General features: G+C 33.1%; 1 protein-coding gene across 1 annotated transcript in view; it reads right to left on the reverse strand.

Annotated features, from left to right (window-relative positions):
- LOC150087782 (flotillin-1-like) overlaps positions 1-19,149 on the reverse strand; it is a 109,530-nt gene that overhangs the window by 25,837 nt on the left and 64,544 nt on the right. The window contains exons 5-9 of the mRNA XM_090370416.1: positions 15,401-15,520; positions 12,680-12,775; positions 5,922-6,041; positions 5,574-5,788; positions 3,489-3,534 (exon numbers count right to left, since the gene is read on the reverse strand). Coding sequence (XP_090226542.1) covers positions 3,489-3,534; positions 5,574-5,788; positions 5,922-6,041; positions 12,680-12,775; positions 15,401-15,520 — 597 coding nt within the window. The remainder of the gene's footprint in view (positions 1-3,488; positions 3,535-5,573; positions 5,789-5,921; positions 6,042-12,679; positions 12,776-15,400; positions 15,521-19,149) is intronic.

The following is a 19,149-nucleotide window of genomic DNA, read 5'->3' on the forward strand; positions in this document are numbered from 1 at the left end:
AATAGAGGAAGAAGCACGCGAAACTTTGCACATTGCATCATTCAAGGCAGTAAATCCAGCATGTTTGAAGCAGTTGGTAATCACTTTTTTCATCAACTTCATCCCATGCTGAAACACAAATACATGGTCTACAGGATGTCGATTTCGTATTGATTTGTGCTTTCAAGACAGAGCACAATTTTGTTTAATAGCATTCTTCGGTAGTTTTTCTTAAACAATTTTCCTTCCATTCATTTGTAGCATCAATGTCCATTACTGCATTTTTGCCACACTCGTTTAAAAGACATGCTATGATGAGTCTTAAATTTCTGAAACCATCCATCTGAACTTTTAAATTCTTCACTATCCATTTGATGTGCAAATGATTCAGCCTTAGCTTTTAAAAGATTACCATCTACGGGGACATTTTCTGCATGCATCATCATTAGCCATCCCAAAAGTACCATTTCAAGATCCAGATAATTTGCCTTTCTTGCTCAAATTCCACCCAATGCAGCAGATTTCTCTAAACTTTCAATCTTTTTCTGATCTTTCAGAATAGTGAACAGGGTACTCTTAGGAATGCCAAACTGTTTGGCGATGTCAGTCTTAAAATGCACACCATTATCTATACTTGCAAAATCCTAATTTTATCTGCGACTGACAAAGCTTTCTTGGCGCTATACCAATAAACATACGCTCGAACTATGTAATGAACTTCTAGCCAATGTTCATTTCATTACTGCACTGAGAGAAAAGAGCGTGGCAAATCTTAACAAATGATTTCTCGTGGTCAGGCTGCAATTACTCCAATATGTTTAAAGCATTCTGTCATTTTTAGATGAGAATACTGTAATAAAAGTAAAAATTCAGATTAAAAGGTGGAAATTTATGGTTGTTATAGAGAAATTATTTTATTTTCAAGGTCATTACACTGAATCACAAGGTCATTACATGTAAAATAGTATTAGGTTAATGAGAAATTGGCCGGGACCAACCATATAGGACATTAAAAAGAGGGTTGCTATGAAGAGCTTCGACTGCATTTTATTTCAGAGACCTTATAGATCTATATATATTAAGCATTCAAAAATGACATCATTACGTTATCAAGATTTGGCAATAAAAAAAAGCAAAATAATTTGAAACAAAATCCAATAATACACATAGTTTTACATTCAAAGTTGGGGCATTTCGCCTTAATTTAACACATGACTAACAGCAAAAATGTGAATAAATCTTTAACAAAAATGAGAGAAAAATTAAAATATAATTCCATAAATAAGATGAACAAACAAAGTTATATGTAATTAACAATTAATCACAATAAGCAGTGCATTTAAGTTCTCATAATGGTTTATTTGTTATTTATTTTTATATTTTTACTATTTTTTTTTTTTCAAAAATGGGTCAATGTATATACTTTTAAATGAACGTTTAAACGATGTTTTTTTGAAAGTAGTGGTTGTTGTTGTTTGGTTTTTTAGGAGCATTAGCAACTAAGGCTATATTGCTCCGGGGATATGCGGTGGTTATCCCTTGACCTTTCCGCATCCTCCGTATTTGGTGGTCATGGGCTCGAACCCCAGTCTAATCAAGAAGTGTGTGCTATGCACTGCCGCTCCTGCCCACCTGGCTACAGAGGCGCCTAAAGAAAGTAGTGGTACCCTTAAGCAAGGTGTTTTTTTTTTTTTATAATGTTTGTAAGTTGTTGGAAACACTCCAAGAACCATTTTATACAATCATCCTTAACACCTGTTCCAGTTTCAAAGATACTGTGTAAGTATAATAGCAGCTTTAAAAGGAAACCTTTCAGCAATTGTTTCACTGCTGGAAAAGGAACAAATTGCATGGTGAAAGATTTGATGATTAAGGCAAATGCTATTATTCCCTTTTTAATGAAGTACTGCTTAACCAAAAATGAACTTGTTTGTTTGTTTATTTGGTTTTTAGGAGCATTAAAAACTAAGGCCATATTGCTCTGGGGATATGCGGTGGTCATTCCCTGACCTTTCCGCATCCTCCGGTCATGGGCTCGAACCCCGGTCTAATCAAGAAGCGTGTGCTACGCACTGCTGCCCCTGCCCACCTGGCTATGGAGGCGCCAATGAACTTGTGCACAGATGCAATGCCCTTCAGCAAAATTCACTCTCCTTGGACCCTCCAATGACAAACCTTTTTTGGCTTGTGGCCAAAACAGGTAAAATGCTGAAGGTTGCAGGATGACTAGGTCCTTGCAGGAAGCAGGCCACAGGAACAGTTTCTTACTACTAATTACACATTTTTAAAATTAAAATTTAATTATTTTTATCAATGTTTATATTAGTTTAACTTTTTTACATTTAATAATTAAATATAAAAATCCAAAAATAATTATATCACTAATAATCTTACTTATAATACTATTGTTAAATTCTAAGGAAGACACAAAACATCACAAGAGAGCAATACATAAAAATCAAATATTATTAAGAATGTATATTTTCAGAAGTCATTATGAAATATTTTGTTGTGACATACTAGTTTTAGACTTGGGGGCCACACAACTTTGGGCTGTCTACATGACTGCAAGGGTGGACAAGCCAGTATTACAGTAAAACCTCCTCAATTTAATGGACTATATGGGTGTGAGGCCTGTCCACTAAATCCAACTGAATTTCTAAATTTCAATTACACTTGGAAGTAGATATAATCTCTGAAGTTGCCAGGACATTATGAAAATGTGTTATGCTATGCAATGCATACCATGTCATAGAGTGTCAGTAGAAAATTTGACCCAAGGGTTATTTGAAGTGTAAAGTGCTCTTGAATAGCCTCACTGAGGATATAATGACCTCCTACTGATGCCTGGCAGGTTGATGGAAGGTAGTAGTAGTAGTAGTAGTGGCATGTGATGCAAGAAAGCAAATGTATGATCAAGAGGTTCTCTAGCACTCTGCTTTATTATGAATATATTTTAACGATAAATACTATCAGACTGAGGTGTGTCAGCAGGTCCTGTATGGACAAAAATCATAGTTCAGTGGATGATTTTTGTTTTTTGAAGTATTTATTAAAGTGAGTTTACTGTACTAACAAACATTCCAGAACATGTTTTGCATGTTCTGATATTTAGTAGATTTATGATATTTCTGGAAACTTCTTGAATGTACTGTATAACAGAAGATAGTGAGACTATCTTCTGTTATACTTAAAGCTGAAGCTCTCAAAATATTTATCAGTTTTTAACATCCAAGTATTAGAAAAAAAGGTAAATTTTCATATGAATTTACTATTCCTAAAAAGACTGTGCTATCTGAAAGGAGAGGGCATAATGTTTCCAAGAAATCTGCATGTAAACCAAAATATTCAGAGACATTTACAATTATGACATAAAAATTAACAAAAAAGTTACTCTATTCAAGTTTATATTTCATGCATGTTTATTAGGGTATTATTAATTATTATATCAATATATATATTTTTATTTCAAAAAAAAAAAAAAAAAAAAGTATATTGAAATTGCTTACACGAACAGCTTCAGCATCTGCTTCTGCCTCCATTATTACTCTGTTTCTGCAAATGATATATTCATAGATTTAAAGACTGATCTCTGTGTAATGTAAATATGCTGATATTAATAAAATTAATACAGCTATTTTAATAAAAGCTGAAATTCAAAGACAGATTATTCACAGGCCAGGTTTAAAAGTTCTTATTGGAGTGTACACAAAAAAAAAAAAAAAAAAAAATTAAGGGGCAATCAGCATTTTTGATTAAATGAAAAGTAAAAATTAGCATTTCTTTATTAAGTTTACTAATTTACATTTAAGATTTCTCTGGGAGAAAAAATATATATACCAAAGAACAGTTAAAAACTGATTACACATTATAAAAATTGTTTATTGAATATGTGTTTGCTTTTTTTTAATATCGTATAACATTATATATATTCTGGTGAATATTGTTTTTTTTTTTTTTTTTTTTTTTTGTATGTTAGGTTGATGGTGTCACATAAGAACAGCATTACAGGAATTCACTGAAGCAAGTCATACAGACTACCATGAAATGTCCAAGAATAATCTGTAATTTAAGAAATTAAAGACAGATTTAAATGTTCCACACAGGTTTAAATGCTTATTATTAAACCAATTTCTATCTCTGAATATTTTTTCCTGTTATTCTTTTTTCTATATAAGTATACTTTATTTAATAACTTTAAAATTTGTGTGAAAGCAGAGGTCTAACTATTCATTAGGTGCAGCCATAACTGCATTCAATATCCACAAGGATTTTTCATGGATGATGGCTGCATGGGTTTGATTTCCATGGCAGAGGAGTAGTTTAGAAACCTAAGATAATTACAGTCAATCCCAAGATCACTTGGAGTGGTGCTATTATTGGACTCTAAATTATGAAAAGTAGTTCCATACAGCGATGAACCAAGTCATGTATTATTCTGTTCAAAATAGCTGATTGTGAGTTTTGAGGCAGTTCATAGGATGAACTGCCTCTCAGAATTTCAACTGGGACTATTGGTCAGAGTGCCTATAACCCCCATGGCTATATCCTACATTGACAGTATGAATAATTTTGTACTATACTACTTATACCAACTGGCTGTTCCATGGAAATGGAATCTGACATAGTCAGAGTCCTATTGTGAATCCTGTGGGATAACCTTAAAAACTTTTTATAGGAATAATTCACTACTTCCTTCACAATAATTCACAATTCTACCTGCTTACAGCCATCAAATTGATTTTGTTATTGTTTTATTAACAGCATACCATGTAAACAAGTTGGTTTGCTATTTATTCTATTTAATTTAAGTTTATTTAATTTAAATATTCCAAAGCAAATCATGTTTCTTCAAGCCACTGATTAATTAATTATTCATTTATGAAGCAAACTATGACTAACTGTGAACTGTCTGAAGTGCTTTAATGCTAAAATGTCATTGTACATGTTGGGCATAGCCACTTTACGTACATAGTTGTCAGCAAACTGAGTCTTTCACTTAGTACATCGATATCGTATTGTGGAGCACTTTACGAAGAGTTGCTTTGGTTATCTAATTCTCTAAATAAAAGGCACTACTCCGATGGAGAAGTATATTGTTTTTTATAAAGTGTATGCCACTAACCAGACCCAGGTTTCGATCATTTATGGAATCTTGTCAATTGGCAGTTAGACACTGTGAAGACCTGAACAACCCAGTGACAAGGTATAGCCAATGAAATAGGAAATGGTGCAGCCAGTGAAGCAGGCGTAGTTAAGTTTAGGGCAAATGCCTCAAGCTATGATAACCGTATGTTAATATGAAGACACGAGTAATCAAACAATGCATTCACATTGTGTTTTTTTTTTTTTTTTTTTTTTGAGTTCACATATAAAATATTAGTTACAGAACTAATTCACTATTAATACCATATTAATGATTTTTAAACATATCCTTTGCGTGGATAAAAAAAAATGTAAAAAAAAAATCATGAAGGGGATATTGTGCACATGGTAATCTTATTTAGTATAAAATCAAGACACCATACTCAGAAAATCAGTGTAATAATAAAGACGTAACTTGATATCGAAAATTAAGTCACTTATTTTTTTACCTGTTTGCTTCAGATAACTTCTCTAATTTATATTTCTCTGCTTCAGCTGGTCGTCTTACAGTAGCTTCTAGCTCTTTTTCTTTACGCATAATTTCCTGTTCCTGTACTTGAATTTCTTGTGTCCTCTCTATTACTTTAACTTGCATCTGCTCTTCCTTGATGCGCTGACGAGTTTTAGCAGCTTGCAAGTTATATGCAAGATCAGATTCTGCTTTCTGCAAAAAAAAAACAAAAAGGGGGGGGGGGACAAAATGTGTTAATGTCTAAAATCCATATTTCCATGCTTATATCTACAGTTCATAATTAAGAAGTAAAGCCTGTAATGAACATTACTGCTATCATCTTTACCTTGGTATTTACTTCCATATCATATGCTGCTTTCTTCAGTTCAAAATCCCTTTGAGCTTTTGCTATTTCTGTGTCATTGAGGTAACGTGCAGCCATTCGTTCTTCCTCTGCTAAAGCTTCCTAACAAAATAATCAACCAATAAATTAATTTGTACTGAAATTACCTGTGGTGTTTTCATATTACTAAATTTAAAGCTGAATAATATTTTAAAATGTAGTGCACCATGGTGAATTTGACTGTATGCTTCAGTAATAATATCAGCTCAGCAGAGGCATATGATGCAAGAAAGCATCATATACAGCATCAGCCAAAAATAAATAAAAAAAAAAAAAAAAACTTTACCATTTCACCCATCCATTCATTCCAAAAGTTTGTCTGGTTCTGCCTTAAATTTATTTAAGCTGTCAACTTACACAACGATTAATAGAAGTCTGTTCCAGCAATCAACCACCCACTAAATGCAAATTCCACACATCTATTCTACAACTGTCTCTCCTCAATTTGAAATTATGCCCCCTCAGGTGCGTAATCTGAATAAGAGGAAAAATCTCATCAGCATTGAGCTTTCTCAAACCATTCGATGCCTTATACACCTCAATCAGATCACCTTGCAGGTGCTTATTCTCCAGACACTGCAATTTGCAGAACTTAAGCTTTTCTTGGTAAGAGAAACATTTTGTTTCATTCATCAATCTCATTGCCTTCCTCTGCACTCATCCCAGCAGCTCTACATCCATCCTAAAATGAGGCCTCCAGACCTGTATGGAGTACTCTAGGTGGGGCCTGACCATTGCCTTATACAAGGGGATAATCACCTCCTTATCCCTGCTAGAAAAATTCCTATATATCATTGACAAGACCCCATGAGCTACTCTTGCAGCATGTCTGCACTGCTCAGAAAACTTCATATCTGACTGCACAATAGCATAGCATATCAGCATAGCATAGTATATTATTAGTATTATTGAAATTATAGTATATACTAAGCATTCTTGGGCAAGAGACTCAAGCTATGTGGTAGTTTACTGACGTACAGGTTAGTGCAATCGTATAATTTTTATACGTAGCAAACTACCCGAAGTAGGTAAATGGCATCATTTTAATTATATCTCAAATAGTGAAAACTTTCACGAGTTACCATGATATTGCACTACCCTGAATAAGTAATGCTTCACCAATGGAGAAGACTATTGTCACTTATTCTTGGCGGATTTTTTTTTTTTTTTTTTTTTTTTTTTTGAGTTCACATATAAAATATTAGTTACAGAACTAATTCACTATTAACACCATATTAATGATTTTTAAACATATCCTTTGTGTGGATAAAAAAAATGTAAAAAAAAAAATCATGAAGAGGATGTGTACATGGTAATCTTATTTAATATAAAATCAAGATATCATAATCAGAAAATCAGTGTAATAATAAAGGCATAACTTGATATCGAAAATTAAGTCACTTATTTTTTTACCTGTTTGCTTCAGATAACTTCTCTAATTTATATTTCTCTGCTTCAGCTGGTTGTCTTACAGTAGCTGCACCATCCAGACGGCACTGTTTCAAGGCTTTTTGGTCTCTCTTCAGTGGATAGGCAGGTATCCGGGTGTTGCATTTGTGACGACTCAGCTATGAAGTATAACTCCACAATATGAGCGATGCCCGATGGTGTGCAGCAATTTAGCCTAAAAAGCATTCTTATTCAAGGTAGTGCCATATCATGGCAACTCATTATGAAGGTTTTCACAATAGAGATAAAATTAAAACAATGCCATTTACCTACTTTGGGTAGTTTGCTACGTATAAAAATGATGCAACTGTATTAACCAATACATCAGATTATATTAGATATATTATATAACAGTATAATAGGTACAGTTCTAAGGTTAATAATAGTTTTTAAATTAAGATAAGAGGTGGTATTAATGAACAGAATGCCAAGCACTTTAGCTCAATAAGAACTGGAGTTCTCCATGTAATCAAGTGACTGTTGGAAAAATTATTAATCAGTACAAACAAACAAACAAAAAAATAAAAAAATAAACAAATAATAAATAAATAAAAAAATGAAGGTATTCATGCTTTTTTCTAATCAGCCAAAAAAGTTAAATAATGGTTTTAGGTTGGATCCTAAACACTCATTCCAATCTCCACAACACTGAAATGGTAAAGCAAACTGTATGGAATGCTATAAATTATCTTCATTTTATAAAGTATCTTCATTAATGGCAATATAGGCTGTCCTTAACGAGCTCTGCCAATGGTCTTACAGCAACAGAAGTTTATTAGTTCTTCAGTGACAAGACAATATTCTACATTGGCAGTGCCATCAATAGGTATAATTCATGCTATTTAACTAAAAACAACATGCACTGGATGGAAACAACTCAAATACAAACAAAATGATATGCAGTGGGACTATCAGTTCATTAATCTATACTTTGATGTCAATGTTACAGATGAAATATATCTATAAGTGATAGACATTCTCAATGACCATTCTAGATACCATTCCACTGGCACAACTGGCCAAGCTGTGGCTCCAGCAGGAAAATGTACCGTCACATTTTGTAATCATTATTTGGTGCCTTGAAATAATCACTGAGTTAATGGCGACTAAATAGTGAGCATTCATTGTTTTTTGTTTGTGTTAAACATCACAGAAACAGCTTTGAGAAAAAGATTAGATCCAAGTGTTACAAGATCAGTACCAGTTCATAAGATTTGTCCCAATAAATCTAAACCTTGTTTTAATTTCTTCCCATGGTGTATGACATTTATACCATAATGTTAATTTAATACCTATGCAGTATTAATATAAACATTAACATAATTTTTCTTAAAACTTATGCCATGTCTGTCCAGTGCACAGATATATTATATGGTGCAGTAGAAGACAATATATCAACTAAAAATCTTGTGATTATTTATGATAAACATAGCATTACTTCAAATCACTTACTGCACAGAATATCCAGATCACCTATTTCTTCATCAATTTTTAATCTTTCATTTATTGTATGCAGATATTTAGACATGTGATCACTTCTTTGGACAACATGGTCTAATAACAAAATGTGTTCTAGTGGTTAGACTATACAGCAGATGGACTCAATTTGAGTATGAATTTAGTTTTCATGTTTGGTACATATACCTTTTTTGTTTTGCTTCTGAGTAAACTATTTGTACTGAGTAAACTTTTTATTTGTATCAATATTTAACATTTTTAAAATCGTAACAAAATCACCTAATTTTCTGATACATCTTGAATCATCATGCAATTGCCATTTACTTACTTGGGAAACTGTAAGGAAAAACCAATAGAATGGACTGCAGAAAGCTTACATTTAAATATTAAATTAATTTTAATAAATATTAAAATAATTATTAGTTACTGTAATAATTATTTTAAAATAAGTTATCATTCCCTTCTGTTAGTGGACTTTATCATTTACATAACAAAAATTTCCAATTTATATTTGGCACTAATTAAATTTATAATAATGCCACCAATAGTTAATTTTCCTAGAAAACTGATTATTAGGTGAGTACATATCAAAGGAAGACTGATACAACATGTATTGCAAAAAACAATTCTTCCAGAAGACTGCAGCTTTTTTATTTCATTGCATGCGATGTAAAGTGGTTGCAAAATTTTTCTATTTCACCACAGTTTTTGGTAGTTTATAGTGGAAGTATCAATAAATAATATTTCTTGAAGTCTTGTTACCAGCTAAAATACACAATCAAGAAGATATTCAAAAAACAATGTGTTATAAGTAATGTGCTGTTTTTGATTTTGCAGCTAATACAAAATGAATGCAGAATGTTTTTCTTATCAACTGCATTGCTGAAATTCTTCACAGAAATTGTTGTTGCCTTTGGATAAGACAATTCTCCAATGAAATGAAAACCTACCTTTGCACATAACAAAAAAAAAAAAATAAATAAATAAAATAAATACTGCAAAGGTGAAACAAATAAATAACAATGCAAACTGCCTATATTTAAAACATGGAAGGTCTCAACACTGTGGAGAGGCTTGAAACCTAGTTTTCTGCATTGTGCAGTAAACAAAATACTTGTTTGAGTAAACTCTATCACAATTTCAAAAGAGTTACGTGGAACTATTTTACAACAGGCTATACTTTGCTGTTCTTTTCTGGCCCAATAAAAAACAGTTTTATTAATCATTAAGCTGATTGGTGTTTCACACATGATTCTACGGGTTTCATTTGCTCAACAATTAATGAAGATTGTTTGAATCTTTCACTAAGGAATTAAAGAAAACACTTTTCTTTTGAAGATAGGGTAGGTTTGAATTGAATGGATAAGGTAATTTAAGAGCGTAAGGAACCTAAAAAATGACAAATCCAAAGGATCTTGTGCACCACTCAAGATTTTATAATAGGTTTAAATTTGTTCAAATGAACAAGATTAAAACATTTGAAATCAGTAAAGGTAGCATCAAATCAGTAAAGGCAACCATTTCTTTAGTGTAACACTTGTAATTTATAAATACAGTACCTGTTATATTGCACTAATAACTTTTTTGACATTTTTATATCCTATTTGTAATCCTTTTTACTTAAATTTTCTAAAATTTAACTATACTATTCATTCTTGTATAAATTATGTCAAACTCAAGTTAATATTACAAAGTACACAATTTTCAATTATTTCAAGCATGACTGAATAATGGAGAAAGTTCACCCCTGCATCGTTAATGTTATACTTTTTCGTGCATCTGCACATAGACAAGGAGCAGAATTTTCTTGTTTGCATCTAGGCATTTATAAATCTAGATGCTGCTCAGGTCCCAGAAGTTTAAATTACTATTAATTTAAATAACAAAATTCCCTGTTCAGGAGATTTTGTTATTTAAATTAGCAGATAAATGTAATAGTTGTCTCATACATCACTTGAATTAGCTTATGCACTAAATTTTTCAGCTGCACAAAAGAAAATTATTGTTTAAGTACTATATTCCACAATTTATACACAATAAAGGTTATGATTATGGATTTTTACTGTGTATAAATTGTGGCACAATGTAGGTTGGTTGGTTTAAAATTTTAATGGCACATTAGCAGCAGTGAGTGGCACAATGTAAAATGAGGCAAGTATTATGTGTGGGCATAAAGTCAACACTGATCTTGCCATACACAATTATGATAAAATATCACCTTTTTTTTTTTTAGCTATAATTTCTTTCTGTCTTCTGAAGAGTAAAGGATATGACAGCCAAATGCTTATTTGATTTTCACAACCTTGTAATTTATTTTTAATCATCTCAAGTTTCCTTCATTCAATTCTCATTTGTGCAGGCTATATGGATCACGTACATACTATAAGAGTCTGTAGTCCATAGGACGATGTTGCAGGTTTCTTCAGAGTAGAAACCATCATGCATTTAAAAGACAGCAAGCTATTTATTGAATGGAAGACAGACAGACAGACAGACAGACAGAGAGAGAGAGAGAGAGAGAGAGAGAGAGAGAGAGAGAGAGAGAGAGAGAGAGAGAGAGAGAGAATAACTCATCAGTATAGATTCAGAATTACTTCATCAAGGCTTCAGTTCTGCAAAATTGCAGTGCCCAGAGTGGCAAGTATGAGGGGGCACAAATTCAAACTAAAGAAGGATGGTTGTAGTTTAGATGTGTAGAAATTTCTCTTCAGCCAGTCGATAATTGATTATTGGACCAAACTAACACCTGGTGTTTTACAGTTGGTCAGTTTGAATAAATTCACGGAAGAACTAGATTAACTAGCTATTAGAGGGGATAGACAGGTGACATGAGAAGCACTGGTTTTTTTTTTTGGATGATGCTGTATAAGTTTGCTTTCTTGCATCATTTGCCACTACTAACACTAAATTCTATAATAGGTTTCTATAAAAAAAGTATGTTCTTAGGGGTTTTTCAAAAACAGCAGTTCCTAAGAAACACTATATTAAAGTTTGTTACTGTTACTTCTGGTATCAGAGAAATGGATGCAAAATGACATGATTAGAACTGAAGCACAGTAAACAAAGTAAAGCACACTCATGAAACAATTGATGTAAACTCAGAAAACAAAATTTATAAAAAAATAAATGAAATGCCTGTTGATTTACAGGGTAATGTTTTCCCATTTAGCATGTAGGATGATGGTGCAGCTCTCAGCAAAACCTTGTACTGTGTGACAATGCCATTATTATTCACCAGGCATTCACAAACAGTTATACAAATTAGAAAAAATATTGTACTATTTAGGGTGTACTATTAATTGCCTTAAGCCATTCCATTTGAAAATAAAATTCAAACTATATGAATTAAGATAATAGCTTAATCTTTAAACTTAATTCCATCATTTTTTCTCCTATAAGTACTTTTTTTAAAAAAAAATTATGTTAATATAATTTGTGTTGCAATGCTGACATTATTCCATTCAATAAATAGCTTGCTGTCTTTTAAACGCATGACAGTTTCTACTCTGAAGAAACCTGCAATGTTGTCCTATGGACTACTGACTTATAGTACAGTGAAGTCACAAAAGTTTATATATTTTTGAAAACTATGGCATTTTCCAAAAAAACAAAACACCCCCTCCTAAGAATATTTTAAATTCCTTTTGTTCAGGAACATACTGCATAATTTATGACATGCAATTCTGAATCGGCACGTATATTGTATGAATAATTTCACCTTTAATTAAACTCGATCCAATGTTGACTGAATTATGTCTATGCTAAAAACTGCTTTAAGATGAAAGAAAGTATACCTTAATTTGTGAATCTCTATGGGCTTCTGCTTCTCCAATACGTGCATCTCTTTTGACTTCAGCAGTTCGAGCCATACCAAGAGCTTTTAGGTATCCCTAAGAGGGAAAAATGAGCTGTATTAAATATCTTTGTGCTACCTGCAGTTATCAGCTATTTCAAATAGAAATTACTTTAGAATTTTTTAAAGCAATAACAAAACTTAATCCCTGATAATTCTGACGTTCATTAACCTTTAAGGTTAGGTTAGAAAATATAAGGGAACCTTTTCCTGTTATTTCCTAATCTAATCTTTTCCTATTATTTACTAACCTAACATTTAAGGTCAGGTTATGAAATATAAAGAAACCTTTCCTTTTTTTCCTAACCTATCCTTTAAGGTTAGGTTAGGAAACAATCTTAAAAGCGTACAAATAAATCAGTAATAATAGCGAAGACAAACACTCATGAACTCCAATAATCTGCTTTTAATAATGAGAAAAAACTAATAATTACATCGTCTGTCACACCTACGTGTCAATCAATACATTGTTCTCGACTTCTACTACCACTACTGATATCACACACTGTCTATGCACCAAGAATGAAGGGAGAAACTGCGGTAGCAGAAAACCAGTTTGTCCGGTAAGTTTCCTGAAGTTTGCTGTGGTTCTCATGTTGGCTTTCTTTACCTTAGCCAATTTCTCATTTCTATAAAAGATTTGTCGAGAAATAGTAATTCTAACAAACTTCACTAAGTTGTGAAGTGATCCCTTGTTGACAAAATTTTTGCATTCTCATGGCATCTTGGCATTTTTATAATGGCATTCTTAGTGTCAAAAGTTCTGATAATTTAAAATGTTTATTTGAATCTTTAATTAAGATTCAAGTATATGACGTTTACTTGAATTATTTGAATTTAATTCAAGTAAACTTTGTTTAATTGAATCTTTAATTAAGATTCAAGTAAACGAAGAAAAATACATGTAGGTGCTATTTTATATTGATATGTCATAATCGTATCATTTTGTTTGCTAATATTATTATAAGAAAGCTCTGGCTGTCTTGTTGGAGATATAATTTATTTTAAGATAGTCAAATTGTGTGAGGAGGACATTTATTTATTTCTTAGGATAAAATGGAGGGCACCTGGCAATTATAATGTTACTCAATCTCCAAATCTCATGTACTGTACATCTGTAATCTTCTCAGACTTTTTTTTTTTGCATTATGTTCATGGGCACTGAAGCAATTTCAAGTTCTACATTAAGTCAAGTTGTCTGTGCTTTCAATTAATGACATATTATACTTCTCTTCTCAAACACAGAATTAGTGTATTGTTCTTTTCCTAGGTTTCTCAGTTCTATAAAAACATTTTTTCATGGAATAGTAATTCTAAGAAAGTCATTTAGTTCTAAATAAATCAAATTAATTTATATAATAATAATATTTATTTTAAGTGGAAGAGAATAATACATCTTTTAAAATTAGCAATTAATTATGGCACTTTATATTTGCTATGTAATACAAGTTTCAAGCTTGGTTCCTACTAAATTTGTGCGAGAAAGGCTTTCTTGAGCAACTAAACTTAGTGGCATGTTTCATATTTTTTGTGGAGTATTTGGAGTTTTGTAAATGAGCTTTTACCTATTAAAAATTACCATAAGTGATGAAATCATATACTGACAACTATGGCAGGAAATGTTGCAATATTTACTGTGGTTTCTTGACTATTCCAAGTTAGGTATGATTCTAAGATGATCACTCTCATATATGGGAATAAACAATATAGTAGTTTTAATCAGAGTTAAAGTTGCAGGATTATATTTCAATGCAGCATCGAAATGATTTTAAAATTGTATGCATATCTGCATTCCATTATCTTTGACAATTTTAGTAGTTTTTTTTTTTTTTTTTCAGGTTGACTGATTGGTGGAGGATTTCTGACACATCAACTACTTTAGTTATTGCACAACAATTCATATAATTATCATATTATGCAAGTACATATATGTTTGTTGACCAATTTGCATGTTGTGCAAGTTGAAAATTCAATATTTATTTTCACTGCTAAAATTTGCTAACTATCTTCAACTGAGGCCTTTCAGAATTTCTCCAGTCTCTAAAGGGATCTGAACCTAGATCTGTCCATATGAATGATAAGTGGTGAACTCACAATCTGTCATAAAGTACTATTTCAAACAGATTTTAAATAAAATAAATGCCTATTATACTCTGGATGGCCAAAACCAGAAAAGTTTACAACTTCATTGCAACTGTTATATTGTAGCAGACACAGTGCAACAGCTAACAATGGGCTTTGCATTTTTTGTGGAAGCATACAGGCTCGATATTGTAATGTGCAAATTTGAGTATGTGTACATTATCCCAGGACCGTAGCAAGCCCTCGATTTAGTTAATAATTTATTGTTATTATTATTATTTTTTATGAACAGCAGCTAGATATTGAAATAATTTTTACACGTAGCAGAACAGATATTCAAACAATCAATTGCCAAAGGCTATATTTTAGCTTTAGCCTCTGCCAATTTATATATATTTTAACTTTATGCTAATATATATACATATATATGCACACAACATACACACGCAAATTTAAAAACAAGATTTAGGAAGCCAAATAAAATGGAAACAACTCAGAATTCTTTCACTTATAGAGGAAATTTTTCTATTTCAGGAACCAATTTTGTTAAAAAATTTCTGTACAGATGGTAGTAACTTACCTCTTCATCACTTATGTCTTTAATTGTGTAAGACACCACTGTAATGCCCATGTTTACCAGATCAGATGATGCTACTTCAAATACTTGTTTTGAAAACTTTTTGCGATCTTTATATATTTCCTACAAATTAAAATGCAACACAAGTCATACAGCAGATGTTATATGTAAGCATCATACACTAACACAATTTAAAAATATCTGAAAACCTACCTTTCTTGTTTATATCAGGTTGGTACTCATGTTCCAAATTTAAACATGATATCATGAATTTTTGAGCTCTCCAAATCAATTAATTTGCTTCTGCTTCCTTTGAACATAAGCACCAAATTAAGGAAATGCATCGGTGTCAAAAAGCTTTTCCACAGAATTTCAATATATAAGTGAGAAGTTTCCTGTCAACTAACAATAATGGTATCTATACTGGCAAATTATTAAGTAGGATGTTAAGATTATGTAGCAGCTGGCAGTTAGGATATCTCCATTTCTTTAAAAATGGCTGAAGAGTAATAGCACAACAAAACTAATATTACATATTTGTCTTGCTTTTTAGGAATAAGCTAGATTTGAGTAAATTTTCATACCATAGGAAAAGTATTATTGGTATTCGAGTGTTGGCATTTGATGTGAGTGGACGCGCTTTGTCAGGGCTCCTCAGTTAAGTGGATTGGATTACTGTTGATTAGTGCTTTTAAATATTTGATTTATTTATATATTGTTGGATTATTTTGTTATAGGTTTTCCTGTAACAGTTTGATTTTTATAATATTATAGATATAATTTTTAAAAGTTAATTTTCATTGACATTTAGCTAATTTTATAATGGTAGTTATGAGATCTGCCTTAAACATGTCACAGGGTATCGTGACTCACACGGAAATAGCTGATGGCAATTTATGGGTGAGTCATGATTTAATCCGTTGCAGAACCTGTGGAATGTTTTCCAAGGTCGACCTGGTGACTAATCATAGCTCACCTGGCGATTCTATTCTTTGTGATCGATGTAAGGAGTGCACCGATCTTAAATTACAATTTGCTGCACTGATGGAACAATTTGAGTCACTGAAAAAAACGGGTGCTTGCCCTCGAGAATAATGCATCTGGGAGCTTGTCAGGGACTCAAGACTCCAGCAATCTACCACGTGATGCACACCCGATTCCGGGCCTCAAAACAGAAAAACCAAGTGCAAACTACTCTGATTAAAAAGGACATTGTTTTATTAGGAGACTCCATTGTCAGGGAAATGGGGAATATTTTTTGTAATAAGGATAGGTGGAGTAGAACCAGGGTATGTCTGCCGGGAGCAACTATTAATGATGTCACCAACAGATTGTCAGATTTTAAAGGGGGTAAAGAGAATATTATTATTCATATGTGGGGACTAATGACATTAAACATACTCGATCTGACGATTTGTTGGAAAAATACAGGACCCTGCTGAGGAAATGCTGTGTCTGCAATTCTGCCCAGACACGATAAGAGGGATTATATGTTAAAAGCCTTGTGGATTAACTCAAGACTTGAAGGACTCTGCAAGGCTTTAGGGGGGAAATTTCTATCAGCTTAGCCCACACTTGTAGGTAGAAGGAATTTGTTTTGTAGAGACAGGATACACTTAAACAAAGGTGGTGCAAACTTTTTGCCAATATTATTGAGGATACCTTAAAGGTTCAGGGAAACTGCTAGTTAGGGGGGGATGTGGGTAATACTGACATGCGTATATCTGATAATATTGGTCAAAGTAACTCTTGCACATACCTCAAGAGTTCTTATCTGTTACCCCAACTGGACATATTATCTAATGCTCTGAGGGCAGAAACGTCTCAAGTGAGCGGGTAGCTAATGCCAGGGAAGAGAGCCTAAAAAACTTCAAGGGTTGTGTTAGGGTTGTTAAATATACAAGAACAGTAAGTCTTAATTGTTTATATAGTAATGTTAGAAGTGTCATCAAAAAAAATGAGCGAATTCGAACTGCTGGTTAAAACAACTAACGCGGACATAATAGGGCTTACGGAGACGTGGTGCCACCCGGAAATTGGGAATGATGAGTTTCAGTACGGCTTGTATAATGTATTTAGGAAGGATAGGGTAGATAGAAGGGGATGGTGGGGTAATGCTTCTTATCAGAAGCAGCCTGAGTGCGACGATAGCTTACCCGGATTCAGACGTTTCACATGCTAGTATAGAATCTGTATGGTGTGAGATAGTTGGAAACAAAGGTATAATGCGAGTAGGAGTAATCTACAGACCAGGTGATTGTGAAGATTATGATGAAAGCCTCTACATGCAAATGGAATGGGCAAGTGAGTGTCAATGTCTTATTATGGATGATTTCAATTTGCCTCTAATTGATTGGAGCAAATGGGAAGGAAACTCGACACGGGGAAACAAAATTTTTAAATCAACTAGATGACTGTTATTTGTATCAACATATCAGGGAAAGTACTAGAGAAAAGAATATCCTAGACATCATCATCACCCATGAATCAGATGGCATAACAGAGCTGACAGTAGAGGAACCAGTAGCAGGAAGTGATCACAGAGTTCTACGGTGGATGATGATGAGAGAGGTAGCAGTAGTAAAAGGCAAAGGAATGGGTTTTAATTTCAGAAAAGGAAATTACGATGACTTAAGGTACTACATGGCCTATATTAACTGGGTAGATATCGCACAGAGAATGAATACAATTGAACTGTGGTATACTTTTAAAACATTAATCATAGATGCCTTGAATGCGTATTTACCATTAAAAAAATACTCCACGAGGAGGGTTCCAAGTTGGATGAATAGTGAAGTTGCCACATTACTTGAGCAGAAAAAGGTGGCATGGAAAGGTTACAGAGCAATAAAAAGTACTGAAGCCTATAACAGCTACAAGATGATCTGTAATAGAGCCACAGAAAATGTTCGACAGGCAAAGGCAGTTTATGAGAAATCACTAGCAAACAGAGCAAAGAGGGGGGATAAGGAATTCTTCACATATATAAATGCCAAGAAGAGCAGGACAAACCAGATCGGACCGTTACGTAAGGGAAAGGGGATACTATTAAATACACCAGCTGCCGTTGTAGATAAACTCAACAGTTATTTTGCATTGATATTTACAATTGAAAAATCTTTTGTGGCAATGGGAAATTGTGGGAGCGAAGTTGAAAAATATGTAATTAATGATATTGAAATTTTGCAAGATTATTTAATGAAAACATTTTCGAGCCTATAGGCCAGTAATGCTCCTGGAGTTGATGGAATATATCCTATAATCTAAGGGAGGCGGCAAGTGAGTGCATTGAACCATTGAGGCTAATTATGCGAGCATCACTAGACTCTGGTGAGATTCCCTTGGATTGGAAAAGTGCCAATGTATCTCCCATACACAAGGGTGGCTCTAAGAGTGAAGTGGGAAATTATTGACCTGTCAGTCTGACTTCAGTGGTAGGGAAAATCATGGAGGCAATGATCAAGGGTGGAATTCAGGATCATTTGGATCGAATTGAAATTCTAAAGGATACTCAGCATGGTTTTGTAAAGGGAAAATCATGTTTAACAAATCCGGTTCGCTATTTTGAAAGGGTCACTCACGAGCTGGATTTAGGGAATAATTTCGACATTGTTTATTTAGATTTCAGCAAAGCTTTTGACTCAGTCCCACATGAGCGGTTGCTTCATAAGCTGGAACAGGTCGGAAACACTTGGAAAATCCTTAGATGGATAGCTTCAGGGCAGGAGGCAGAGGGTTGTGATAAATGGCTA

Source organism: Mastigoproctus giganteus, chromosome 3 (assembly GCF_048544385.1).
Source record: "Mastigoproctus giganteus isolate SK-2022 chromosome 3, ASM4854438v1, whole genome shotgun sequence".
NCBI classification, from domain to species: domain Eukaryota; kingdom Metazoa; phylum Arthropoda; class Arachnida; order Uropygi; family Thelyphonidae; genus Mastigoproctus; species Mastigoproctus giganteus.